The sequence below is a fragment of the Halichoerus grypus genome, chromosome 8 (assembly GCF_964656455.1).
Source record: "Halichoerus grypus chromosome 8, mHalGry1.hap1.1, whole genome shotgun sequence".
In the NCBI taxonomy this organism is placed as follows: domain Eukaryota; kingdom Metazoa; phylum Chordata; class Mammalia; order Carnivora; family Phocidae; genus Halichoerus; species Halichoerus grypus.
In genome coordinates this window covers 56,800,750-56,814,431 of record NC_135719.1, presented here as the reverse complement: position 1 = coordinate 56,814,431, position 13,682 = coordinate 56,800,750, and the positions used below count along the sequence as shown (strand labels likewise).

Below are 13,682 nucleotides of genomic sequence, written 5' to 3'. Positions count from 1 at the left end.
AAGGAAGGAAAGGAAGGAAAGGAAGGAAGGAAGAAAGAAGAAAATTCAGGAGGAGAAACATTGCAGGCAGTAACCCAGAGAGTTTGAGCATTGAAGTTGACTTCTGCTTTGAGAGTACTTGCTGAACTGAAAACTGAGCATCAGTTTTACAGCCTAACCCTGGAGAAGGAAAACAAAGCTCATGTCTAATAGGAGACTGGCCTACAAAGCTGAGACCACAAAGGTCTATATCTTAGTGTGAGGGTGAATTAGAAATACTTGCTCGCTTACTCCCTCAACCACTGGTACAGCAAAAAAATTATCTGTCTCAAACTGTGACATGCCGGGAGTAGGGAGGATTTCCCCTGAGAATTTGTATTTATAAACTATATAAGAAAATTTGTATAGCTATTTCAAACAAAATAACAAAAATGCTAAGCATTACTCGATTTGATAAACCGGGTCACTATAAAATAAAGCTCAATTCACCAGGAAAATAAACTAAGCTTGTATGTATATTATACAATCTTAAAGCAAAAGATGATAAAATTACAGATATAAAGAGATAAATCCATCATCAGAGTCAGAGATTTTAAAGCATGCCCTTTAGTAACTGATCAAGGGGAATAAAAAATCAGTAGGGCTTTAGAAAATTTGAACTATAGTGAAGTAATTTGATCTCAAGTGTATACCTTCTGCCCACAGGACTTCTTTTAGCGTTTCTTATACTGCAGGTTTCCTAATGATAAATTCAGAAAAAGTCTTTGCCTTTGTTTTTGAAAAGCATTTTCGCTAGGAATATAATTCTAGGATGACAGTTTTTTTTTTCTTTCAGTGCTTTTAAGAAAATCTGATGTCATCCTCATCTTTTTTCCTCTGTATGTCATGTCTTTTTTTTTTTTTTTTTTTTTTTAAAGATTTTATTTATTTTTTAACAGAGAGAGAGACAGACAGTGAGAAAGGGAACACAAGCAGGGGGAGTGGGAGAGGCAGAAGCAGGCTTCCCGCTGAGCAGGGAGCCCGATGTGGGACTCGACCCCAGGACCTTGGGATCATGACCTGAGCCGAAGGCAGACGCTTAACGACTGAGCCACCCAGGCGCCCCTGTCATGTCTTTTTTATCTGGCTACTTTAAATTAAAATTTTATCGGGCTGCTTAAAATTTTGTCTTTATTACTGGTTTTGAGCAATTTTATTATGCTACCTTTGTGGGTTTTCTTCACATATCACATACTTGGGATTTGCCAAGCTTCTTGGATCTGTTTTTCATGGATAGTTTTCATGTTTGGAAAATATTAGACCTTAATGTCCTGCAGCTCACTGGATTGTTTCTATTGCTGTCTTAAAACTCTCTGAACTTTTCTTCTGCTGTGTCTGATCTGCCATTAATCCCATCAGCATAATTTTTATCCCAGATGTAGTTTTTATCTCTAACATTCAATTTGGATTTTTAAATATTTTCTTAATATTTTGAAGATAATTCTATTAACTGTTTTAATGTCTTGTCCTAATTCTGACATCTGTATCAGTTCTGGGTCAATTTTGACGAGCTATTTTCCTCATTATGATCATGTTTTCCTGCCTCTTTGTATGCCTGGTAATCTTTAATTGGATGCCAGACATTGTGAATTTTACTTTTGTGGGTACTCATTATTTTTGTATTCCTCTGTATCTTCTTGAGTTTTGTTCTGGGATATAATACACATATGTGGAAATTACTTGACCCTTTCAGGTCTTGCTTTTATGATTTGTTAGTTGGGTACAGAGCAGTGCTCAGTCTGCTAATTATTGTAAGTGTTAATTATTCTCACACTAATGAAGCAAGAATTTCCTGAGTTTTCCACCCAATGCTCCCTGAATTTTACATTTTTAAATTCTTATAGGAATATGCACTGTTTCTAGCCCTGTTTAAAATGCCAGCATTATTCCCCCTAATCCTTTCAGATTTTTCTTTCCCTAGCCCTGGTTAGTTTCTTCACATACAACATAGTACTCTGCTGAATACTGCAAATCTCTGTGCAGCTCTCATCTCTGGCACTCAGTCCTGTGAATTCATCTTCCCTGGGCCTTTCCAGACTCTCAGCTCTGTCTCCTCAGGGAATCTCTCAGTTGATGCCTCACTTTCCTTTCTCTGTGCTATGGCTTGTGAGCTCTCAAGTCAGTAAACTCAGGCAACCATAGGGCTCACCTCATTCGTTTTGTCTCATGGATCACTCTTTCATTCTTGAGGTCACTGTCTTGAAAACCATTGTTTTATGTTTTTTTGTTTATTTCATGGGGGAAGGTAAATCCAATCCTTATTACTCCAAACTGGCCAGAAGTAAAAGTTCTAAAACTATTTTTTAAATTATGCAATAAAATGATTCTTAAAAATCCCGGGGCGCCTGGATGGCTCAGTCGTTAAGGTCTGCCTTCGGCTCAAGTCATGATCCCAGGGTCCTGGGATTGAGCCCCGCATCGGGCTCCCTGCTCCGAGGGAAGCCTGCTTCTCCCTCTCCCACTCCCCCTGCTTGTGTTCCCTCTCTCACTGTGTCTCTGTCAAATAAATAAATAAAATATTAAAAAAAAATCCCAAGGGGTCTAATATAAAACTAGTATGCAAGACGATAGTAGTAAAAGATAGGAAATGCTGAGGCAGATCTAAAAAGGTTAGGAAATTCTGACATAGGTCCTTAGGTACTGGCATGAAAAGATTTTCACGATATTACCCTTCAGGATAGGGTTAGACTTACATTGTAGTAACCACCCCCAAAATGTCAATTACTAAAAGCAACAGAAATTTATTTCTCACTTATTTTAAAAGTCCATTGCAAATTGGAAGGGTGGTTTTTCTGTTCATTAGTTACTCAGATGACAGAGCAACCACCATCTCAAATGTTTCCAGTAAACAAATCAGAGGAAAGACAAGAGTCTAGAAGGTCTCAAATTGGCAATTCAGTGCTTGAGTTCAGAAGTTACACATCATATTTGCTCACAATTCACAGGCCAGATTCAGACAGATGGCTCCACTCACCCACAAGGGAAGTGTATTCCTGCTGTGTCTGGTTCTCTAGGGAGAACCTAACTATATGGTGAATAACCCTAAGGACTATCACAGGCCATCCTTCTGGTCAATAAGTTATTCAGTGCACCTTCCTTCTTACAGCCCAAACACATTTTCTCTTCTGAGGAGAGGTAACTCAAAAGTCCCATTAAATCAATGGCAGCAAGCTCAAAGTTCAGTATCTTCTCCCAGTCTCTAAGTCGGGGGATGGTATGCACTGTCTCCTCTTGAACTATTGACCTCTAAACTAAAAAGCTATCTGTCTCTTACATATACAAGGTTGAAATAGAATTAGAAAAACCGTAATAAACACTCCTATTCAGAAAGGGAAAGATGGGAGATACACAAAGTCACTGGCCCAGAACAATTCTCTGCTACAAAAATTCCTTGAGGGGATCCCTAATCCACTGTTGTCCACAGCTATTGATCCCACCGTCTAGGAGGTCCCTCCCTTTTTCTTTATCCTTTTGACCACATCTGAGGTGGATACTGGAAAATAGGTTCTATTTGGGGACCAAGAAACTTTTTCCATCTGCTACCTCATGAAGAAAGTTGAGGGCCCAAAGGATAAAAAAGTACTAATTGAAAGGGATACATGCACCCTGATGTTTATAGCAACATTAACAACAGCCCTGATTGTACAAAGAGCCCAAATGTCCATCAACTGATGAATGGATAAAGATGTGGTATATATATATATACAATGGAATATTAGCCATCAAAAAGAATGAAATCTTGCGGGACGCCTGGGTGGCTCAGTCAGTTAAGCACCTGCCTTCGACTAAAGTCGTGATCCCAGGGTCCTGGGATGAAGTCCCCCATTGGGCTCCTCGCTCATCAGGGAGCCTGCTTCTCCTTCTGCCTGCCGCTCCCCTTGCCTGTGCGCTCGCGCTCTCTCTGACAAATAAATAAATAAAATCATAAAAAAAAGAAAAGAATGAAACCTTGTTACTTGCAATGACATGGATGGAACTAGAGTGTATTAAGCTAAGCAAAACTAGTGAGTCAGACAAAGACAAATACCATATGATTTCACTCATATATGGAATTTAAGAAACGAAACAAACGAACATTAAAAAAAGTTTAAAAAGGGGATAAAAAAAAGGAGGAAAACTAAGTAACAGACTCTTAACTATAGAGAACACACTGATGGTTATCAGAGGGGAGGTGGGCAGGGGGATGGGTTAGCTGATGGGATTAAGGGGATCTAAGGGTTTATAGGTGCTGGGGACTAGGCGGATTAAGCCACTTGTTGTGATGAGCACCAGGTGTTAATGAAGATTTGGGTCACTAGATTCTACACCCGGAACTAGTATTACACTGTATGTTAACTAATTGGAATTTAAATAAAAACTTGGAAAGAAAAAAAAAGGAAAATTGGGGGCCTAAGTGTTCATTTTAATTCTCGAACAATTATAAACTTTTAATCCAGGTTCCTGGTTTCTTTGACAGTATAACTCTCTCAAAATATTTGCTTCTTATTTATATAATTCCAGTTAGCAATGAGCCAATAGTCACACCCACAATTTTAAAGACATGGTCCCCCCTAAATTTTCCCCAAATTTAGCTGGAGTACCTTGAGCCCATCAGGCATTGGTAGAAGACTGACACTTTAGTACCCATTTCCTAAGCCATTTTGCCTATCTGAACAGATTTGCAGGCATTAGTATTTCCAATTCCTGACACATATTAATATTTAGGATATGGGAATAAGGAACCAAAATATCTGGGAATTCTCAGGAATCCCAAAATTATACAGAATCATCATTCTGTATTTCTCATAACACTATACTTAATATGTTTTGAAATAGTTATCAGTGACCATAATACTGAATCATTTTTCTGTGATAATTATGCTAAATGTTTCATATATTTTGTTAAAAAGACATAATAATAAATATATGGTTTATTAATATGAACCAATGTATTATGATAAGATAATATATTTCAATACCACTGTCTCTGCCTGACAAAGATATTTGATAACAGAAAATATTAAATGAAGGACATTAGCATAAGTGCCAAATAAAAATCATTTTAAAAATTGAAAGTACTATAAATACTTACTAAAAGTTTATCTTAAAATGAAACTTAAAAGCACACAAAATATTAACTGCCCTATCTGAGAGTTTTTATCTTTATTTTGTAACAAACACTTCAGACACAGAAACTTACCTTTCATTTTTGGATTGGTATTAGTTGAGTTGCTAAGGATTATCCTAAAACCTCTACAAGTCGGTTTAGGTTACACGTTGATTTATAAAAGCTTTTTTCCCTTTTTGATGATGAAAATATTTTGTCTGCATTCCCTGATTTTGGTCTTGCTGTTGAAATTGATACTGCTTTTGCTAATTTAGAGTTTAGATCAGTTTCTGATCTCATTTCAAAATGTTCCAAAAAACATTTACTTCTTTTCTTAGCATTTCTAGTTAAAGTATTTGCAAAGAACAGCAGCCTTTGGCAAATAATCATACAAACTGGGAAATGCCAACAAACTTATTTGGTATATCTGAATGTTACATTTGGACGTCCCATCAAGAGTAATAGCACCACACAGAATCACAAGTCAAAATTGCCAATTTATGGAATTAATTTGCTTCCACGTGTTATTCTTGGAACACCATTGATGAGATTTGCATAAATTATACTATATATAATCCTATTAACATTTATTTTACTTACAAGAATGACTCACTCTTAGTAGCCGACAGGAACATAAACATACATTTATAACATGGCAATAGCTACAAGTAAGATTGTGTCATCAGATTGTGACCACTCCTCTTCTACGTCCTCCTGTTCTGATTTCTGGAAATGTTGACTTTACTCTTGGACTCTTGCTTTTGGGCTTGACTTCAGTGGATTCCTTCAATCCAGTAATGACTCTAAATTCATTACTAAGCTTTAATCTTGCTTAGTTGCAATACTTTTTCCTGTTTCACCAATTTCCTGACTGATTTGTCATGAGATTCAGAAAAATACATAAATTTCCCAAGAAATGCTGTGGAAGAATTCCTGCATAGAAACACTATGAGGCGACCTCTCCTTAACCTAATTAGTCTTTTAAACAATTAGTATGATGGTTATATTCTTGATTTAATTACTTTGTTGCTTAAGGGCTTTCTCCTTTTACTGATTGGGGATGAGAAGTGTTGCCTCTGCCAACCCTTCAAGTATCTAAATTTCTGGACTTTTCCTATTCTGTTTCCACTGGCAATCCTACCATTTCTCATGTGGGTTCACTTCTTTCTTAAAATATCTTGTCAGGGGCGCCTGGGTGGCTCAGTCGTTAAGCGTCTGCCTTCGGCTCAGGTCACGATCCCAGCGTCCTGGGATCGAGCCCCACATCGGGCTCCCTGCTCCGCGGGAAGCCTGCTTCTCCCTCTCCCACTCCCCCTGCTTGTGTTCCCTCTCTCGCTGTGTCTCTGTCTGTCAAATAAATAAATAAAATCTTTAAAAAAAAAAATATCTTGTCAAATGCAACTAATATAGTAAACAAAATTGTTATCCAAACCCTTCCAACAGAGATACAACTTCACTATATTATTTTTCTTCCAAGTATCACAGGCAAGTTTACCAAATCTTTCACCATAGCAGAATGTGGATCACCTCATGTAACTTAACCATCTGTCATCTAAACCAATGCAAGAGAGTTTAATTTAGTACAGTTTTGTTTCTTTTTGTGGCACTTTCAGGACTAATCCTGTATCAGATGGGATATTCCCTAACTGCATTAACTTAAAATAAAAATGCTTATTTCTTCCTTACGCTGCATGTCCATCTAAATAAACAGGGAGGCTCTGTTCACAGTCCCTCAGGAGCCCTGCCTGATGTAGCAATCATCATCACCATGTCAGAGAGAAAAGAAGGTCCTAAAGTGTCTCACATCAACATTTAAATGATCTAAGTCCGAAGTTACTTTTCACTTACAACTTGTTGGCCAGGAAATAGTCATATGACCACACACTAGAAATATTTGGTGAATAGCACGAATGAAAATCACATTAGGTAAAAAAAAAAAAAAAAAAAAAAAAAAAAAAAGTTGACTTTGAAGAGTCAAAGAAAAAAATCTAGATAAATAAACTCTTAACTCAGGAGCTCATGCTGGAACAAGAGGCTGCCCATAACCATTTTGGGAAGATAATTAAAGTTAAGTATTAGTGTTTTTCAACGTAAAAACTGAATACCCTTCCATCTAATATTGCACTTAGAATTCTAGTACAGGTAATAACAAATGTAGACCAAAATTTATGAACTGAGAGCTTCCCTGTGGTGTTTGTAATAGCAAAAATACAAGAATGGTTATAAAATTATGATATATCTATATAAAAATATAGTGCAGGTGCTGGCAAACTTTTTCTTAAAGTGCCAGATTTAAGCTTTAGGCTTGTGAGCTATATGGTCTCTGTCCTGTACAACTGTGCTGTTTCAGTGCACAAGCTACAGCAGACAATATGCAAACAAATGATATGGCTGCTTTCTAATACAACTGTGTTTATAAAAGCAGGTGGCCAACTATGGGTCAGAGTTTGCTAGCCCCTGATACAGAACAATTAAAGTCATGTTTTTAAGGCAGGGGGTGAAGACTTAAAATATTTTAAAAATTTAAAATTATAGTTTAAATTCTCCCAAATTCTCCACAAATGGCAAGTTTTGCTCTAATATTTGGGGGGAGGGGAGGGATTCATTTTTAAAAAGTGGATGGATTGGGTGAGTAATGCAGTCCGTTTTTCTGTTGTTTTTGGAAAAGCCAAATGACTCCAGATGTGCCTGGGGTATTTTCTGGAAACCAAAATCCATGGTAACTTCTGTGATCTGCAATTATCCAGGCCATTAACATCGTGGCTATGGCTTCATCTATAGCTTAGTTCAATAATCTTCTTAATGATGAAGTATGTCATCATTCACCATACAGTGTGTCATCAAAGAAGACTAACTTATTCTTAGTATATTCTTTTAAATAGTGAAAGCGATTTAATGATACTTTTAACAAGCAATTAAAAGTTAACTTTACCTAACTGTAAAAGTAACTTCTCAGGAGACCTTATCCCTCTATGATGTTAACATGTGTTGCTACGGATGTGTTTAATTCTTTACAAGATGATCCTGGTGAAGTATCTTTTAATTTATAGCTTTTGAGCTGATAATTAAACATTGCCATAACTTTTAAAGATCTACTTGACTATTCATTTTGTCTACATGGACCTGCAGATAGGCCTCACTTAAAAAAATACTTTAAAAAATAGTTGTTTCTCTCTTTTAATACGTACTTTTAATAGTATCTTGAATAGGTAAGTCAAATGATTCGTGTCTTAGCTGAAAAAACAAGTCTTAGTGTTAAAGTAATCTAGTAAAAATGAAATATTTGCAATCCTTCTTTAGTGCCTACACACATACAAAAGTCCTTCATTGAAGTCAGCACAAGTGAGTGGTTTTGGAATAATAATTTCAATGGAACAAAAACGATCATGTCAACCATAAAGTAAAAAAATGACATTACAGAAGCCTACAAATATTTAATGATGTTAAAACTTCTATAATTATTATATAAAGTATATCTTTAAATTACTTGCTACCTTTCCTATTAATAATATATTCACTAACTACTGCTCCTGAGGTAAAATTCCTCAAATCCTATTAATAAAAAAGATCACTAGGTCCTTTTCCTTAGATTAAGAAGTCCTCCATTCCAAATGCATATAATCAGTGTATGAATAAATAAAACTATAATTAGTACCATCAATGGGAGGATTATTTGCAAAAAGATAATTTATTTTAAAAACAGACATTCAATATAAATGCTGGGAACTACAGATGTGGTAGAAAAACACTAATTTCAGAATCAGATCAAATTTCATTCAAATCTTAGCTTTGTAACCTTAAGCAAATAATTGCTTAGATATTTGGTTTCCTCATCTTTTTACTTACAGCTAAAACAAGGTGACTTGTATCTTGTCAGTTCCTTTTTAAAATGTTTAGTTCTTAAAAATTTTTATGGGATGAGAAAAATTCCAATTTCCTCCCTCAAACTTCAGAGAGATGCAAAGGGGAAGAAATAACACAAATAAAGATGGCATTCAGATTTTCAATGTAAATTAAAAGTATATCCCACAAAACAAATACAATGCTTCTTAGTGTCATTGAACTGCACTTAGAATCAATCATAATTTTATTGTTAGGTAACAATAATACACTAAGGCACCTTGGTTCGTAGTTCTTAGGCAAACAGTCTAGACTAGAGTGCATCACTGGCTCTCACTGTCATATTAAGGTAGTCTAAGCACTCCAAAGCAGGCACAGGCAAACCACAATCCATGGGCCAAACATTCTTGTTTTGTAAATAAAGTTTTATTGGAACACAAACAGGCTATCATTTACATTGCATCTACAGCTGCTTTCGAACTACAAGGAAGAGTTGAATAATTGTGACCACACGGCCTACAATTATTTACTATCTGGCCCTACACAGAAAAAGTTTGCTGACCACTGTTCTAAAGCACTGCTACTCAAAGGTTTGGTTTGCACACCTGGACTGTTTGTTCCTGAACGGAAATGAAATGAGATGGTGTGAGAACATAAACCAATTATGTTAACCAAGTTGAAATAACCATTGTTTCAACTACACTTTTGTTTTCATTGCCAGGCTTTCTCAGTGAAGGACTTACAGTCTGGTACAGGTTCCTTTTCTAATAGTGGGTAGGTATAAACAGCTCACTGATTAGCTACTTTGAATACCACTACTCTAAAGGTATAGAGCCACAGCAGAAGGAACTACCCAAAGCTCAAAGGGATAACAGTGTCACTTAGAGACTTATCTTGGCACAGTGATCAAGGGTTTTGTAGCATTAGGTGATAGGTTTGGTAACTAATTAAATAGGATTCAGAAAATGGTCTTAAGATAGATTTTCTTCCACGCTTTGCTCTTCCTAAGATTTAAATTACTCCAAAAATCTTGTCAGCTATAGATTTATGTTTCAACAAGGTGAAGTGTAACAGCTAAAGTCCCTCTCTCCCTATCTTTTCTTGGTAGCAGGAAAGATGAAAATACTTGACCCTCCAAAAACAACTTTTCAAGAAAGTAAGTCAATAATATATTTTGCCTATTTAGCCTCTTTAATTTGCTGAACAGATAGAAAACTATAATAGTAAATTATATTTCTCTTGAATTAAAAGAATTTTTAAAGTAAATCTATTCTCTGCAAACATTACCAGTATTTTCCCCAGTACTTTAAGTCCTATTTTAAAATAAATCATGCATCAATTAAAAAATACAGAATGAAATCCTACCGCTAACTTTAACATGAAATTTCCTTGAACAAGTATACAATTTCTAAAGGCGCCAAAGGTAATCCGACTCAAGCAGTTTTCTGAAAAATAAAATTATTCAGGGACAGATTTTTATTGCAAATATTTACTCAAAAACTACTATATACAGCAGAATTTTAATAGCCGTTTAAAACGTTTAACATTCAGTGAAACAAAACTTAAGAACTCAAAGCACATTTTAAGAAGTAAAAATGTAGCATTTTAAATAAATTTTTTAGTACTTTAAAGCAAACTACTGTTATTCATATTATTTATTTCTATCTCTATTATTTTCTAGATGATAAAAAAACAACTGAAAAATCAATTTAGCAGCCATTTTATGGATAAAATAGGATATGGATAAATTAGGCTAAATATCCCAAACCAATTTTTTACATCACTGCTTTAGGTCCCATTTGAAGTTTCTATTTTACAATTAAAGAAAAAGTCACTTAAACATGGCATGAGCCAGGACATGTTTTCAGTTTACTGCTTTACAATATCTACATTATACCATACTTTGGTTTGGTTTCCAGACCATTTTTATGGGTCTATTTCTAAAGATCATTAAAACAATATTAAAAGCATAATAGCTACAGGAGTTTCAACAATGGGTTTCTATTTTATACAACTAGCACATCAAGGATTTCTGCACAGCTTACACACTGACAAAAAGCACAAATATAAATTTATTATCTTAATAATTTCACTTTCACTGAAAGTTTAATTAAGGTAAGTTTACAGCCTGGCAGGCTAACACTTGTATGGAGGTACACAGATTCAAATATTCTGTTTACATGCTTCTGACAGTCTGGAATGTTATATTAAATCCAAAATTAATTTTACGCTCATCCAAATTCTCATTAGATCAATTAATTTCGCACTCTAAGCATGCTCCATTTACCAGCATCATACTCAAAATGAAGCCTTCATTAACAATGCCTATCAGCCATTATTTTTAATCAATTATTCCCAAAAGGTGTGGGGTTTCCAAATCCCTTCAAGTTAACTGAAAAGAATACATAGGTAATAAAATCTTTTAGTTTAGGACTGATGGAAGTTTCAAAAGCTTTATTATTATAATTGATATTCTAATAATCAATTCGTACTGGCCACCAAGTTCTCCTCACAAACCATAAAATGAGACTTTTCCATTGCAAACTTAACTTCCACTAAAATCCTGTTATGTTTTAAAGGCTTCTTGGAAATCCACAGAAATCATGCTATTATCAGTGAATTGATTTCTTTAAGAACCTAGGTTGAACATACAGGTAAAGTGTATATGAATGACTTCCTTCACATTTTTCTCTTTCTGAACTCTACATAACAGCACCTCTGAGCTCACCTGATAGCACTGTTCCAAATGTTCTTACCGTTGGTACACTAAACTTAGAATGACTACTAAATTTCAACTTCTTTCTTTTTCATCTGCCAGGTCTACTGTTGTCTCTGTTGTGCTACGGCTATTTTCTCCAGGAACACTGTCAGTTTGATCAGACACTAAGTCATCAGTCTTGGCTGAAGGATCACCACTACCTTTCTGAAGAATCTCTGTGGCTTCATACTCAAGTACCTCTGATGGAGTCAAAGGTTCTAAATGAACACTGCCTTGCTCACTAACATCAGAACTAACAGATTCAGGTTCATCTCTTTTTCTCAAAAACTGATCAATGCTAACATCACCAGATGTTAACTGCAAATCCTTAATATTCTTCGAAGAAAACCTAGCTTCACTGGAGTTGGAATCTTCAATCTGATCACATGAAATTAAGTTTCCTGAACTTTGACACATCTTCAACTCTGTTTCCTGACAAATGTGCTCTATTTGTTTCTCCTTTTCTACTTTATTGGCATCAATATTTGAATCATGACTGAAGATATTCTTTAAGCCCGTTTTCTGGTCTTCGAGACAGGTATCATTTTCCTTATTTGAAACTGTTACGCTTTCTTCACTTTTTGTTGCTAATGAGCCTTCAAATGAATTTGTATCACATCCATTTTTTTCTTCCTCTGAAGAAGCTTTATCTTGTTTACTGAAAAAATAAAGCCATTTATTATCTATTTCTTCAGAACACGATATATTTAAAAACTATCGAAATAAAAACATGCTCTTAAAAAAAAAAAAAAAAAGGTCAAGGTACATTTGCCAAAAAGGAAAAAAATAATCCAGGTCCCAAGTCCTGCTTTGTTACAATTTAGGAGTGGCCATTTTCTTAGGCAAAAGAGTGAGAAACTCCAGAGTCACATATTAAAAGGAGACCTGGGAAATCTATCAAAACTGGTTTTAGTCCTGGTAATCATTACTTTTATCTGTGCACACCCTGTCTTCAGTGGAAATTTAAGCAGTCTTATTAATTTGTATGAGTACTTTAAAGAAGAAGTGAATATATTTGGAAAAAAAACATTTTTTAAATGATTTATATATCCTCTTAGAATGTCTTACCCTATGCAAAATCAAATAAGCATTCATAAACATTTCTCTAATTTTTAACAGTTTAACTTAAAAAAACATAAATACATGCCTGAAAAAAATATGTAAATATACAACATGCATATTATATACATAAACATATGTGTATACATAAATGTTTATGTGTATATGAGTGTGTCTGTGTGTTCTCTATTAACCTGGCATGTTAACAGAAACTATACAGTGAATCATAAAACATTAGAAACAGAACACTTTAAAGAGGATCTCCAGCTCCTTATCTAGATGTTACAATACTTATTTTATCAAAAATAAATTTAATGATTACAGATATCTTATTTCTTCTCTTAATCCACCTGGAATTTGGACTTTTTCTGAATGAACTGACAAAATATCAAAGCAATGTTATCAAATGGTCATTCATTATTTACGAACTTATATTTATATAAGTTAAATAAGTCTGCTATTTATTTCGTTCTGATCTGTCTTTATTCTTGGGCCAATACCACCTAGTCTTACCAATTATAGTTAACAATATATTTTATTATTTAATAGAGCAAATCACCTACTATCCACTACTTTTCTCCCTAAGTTTAATAGTTTAAAAATGTAAAAGACATTTGTACAAGGATGCTCATAAAAACAATGTTTAAATAGCAAATACAGAGGGGTGCCTGAGTGGCTCAGTCGATTAAGCATCTGCCTTGGGTTCAGGTCATGATCCCTGGGTTCTGGGATCAAGTCCCATGTCAGGCTCCCTGCTCAGCAGTGAGTCTGCTTCTCCCTTTGCCTGACACTTCGCCCGGCTTATGCTTGCTCTCTTGCTTGCTTTCTCAATAAATAAAATCTTAAAAAAAAAAAAAAAAAAGCAAATACAGAAACAACCTAATATCTAACAAGAGAGCAATGATTTAATAAATTATGGTA

General features: G+C 35.0%; 1 protein-coding gene across 9 annotated transcripts in view; it reads right to left on the bottom strand.

Moving 5' to 3' along the window:
• Positions 1-10,402: 10,402 nt before the first annotated feature.
• The window catches only part of ZNF280D (zinc finger protein 280D), a 302,477-nt gene continuing 299,197 nt past the window's right edge, over positions 10,403-13,682 (bottom strand). For all 9 annotated transcript variants that reach the window (XM_078079286.1, XM_078079290.1, XM_078079289.1 and 6 more), the window contains one exon: positions 10,403-12,360. In XM_078079286.1, the coding sequence (XP_077935412.1) occupies positions 11,736-12,360 (625 nt within the window). In that variant the 3' untranslated portion in view covers positions 10,403-11,735. The remainder of the gene's footprint in view (positions 12,361-13,682) is intronic.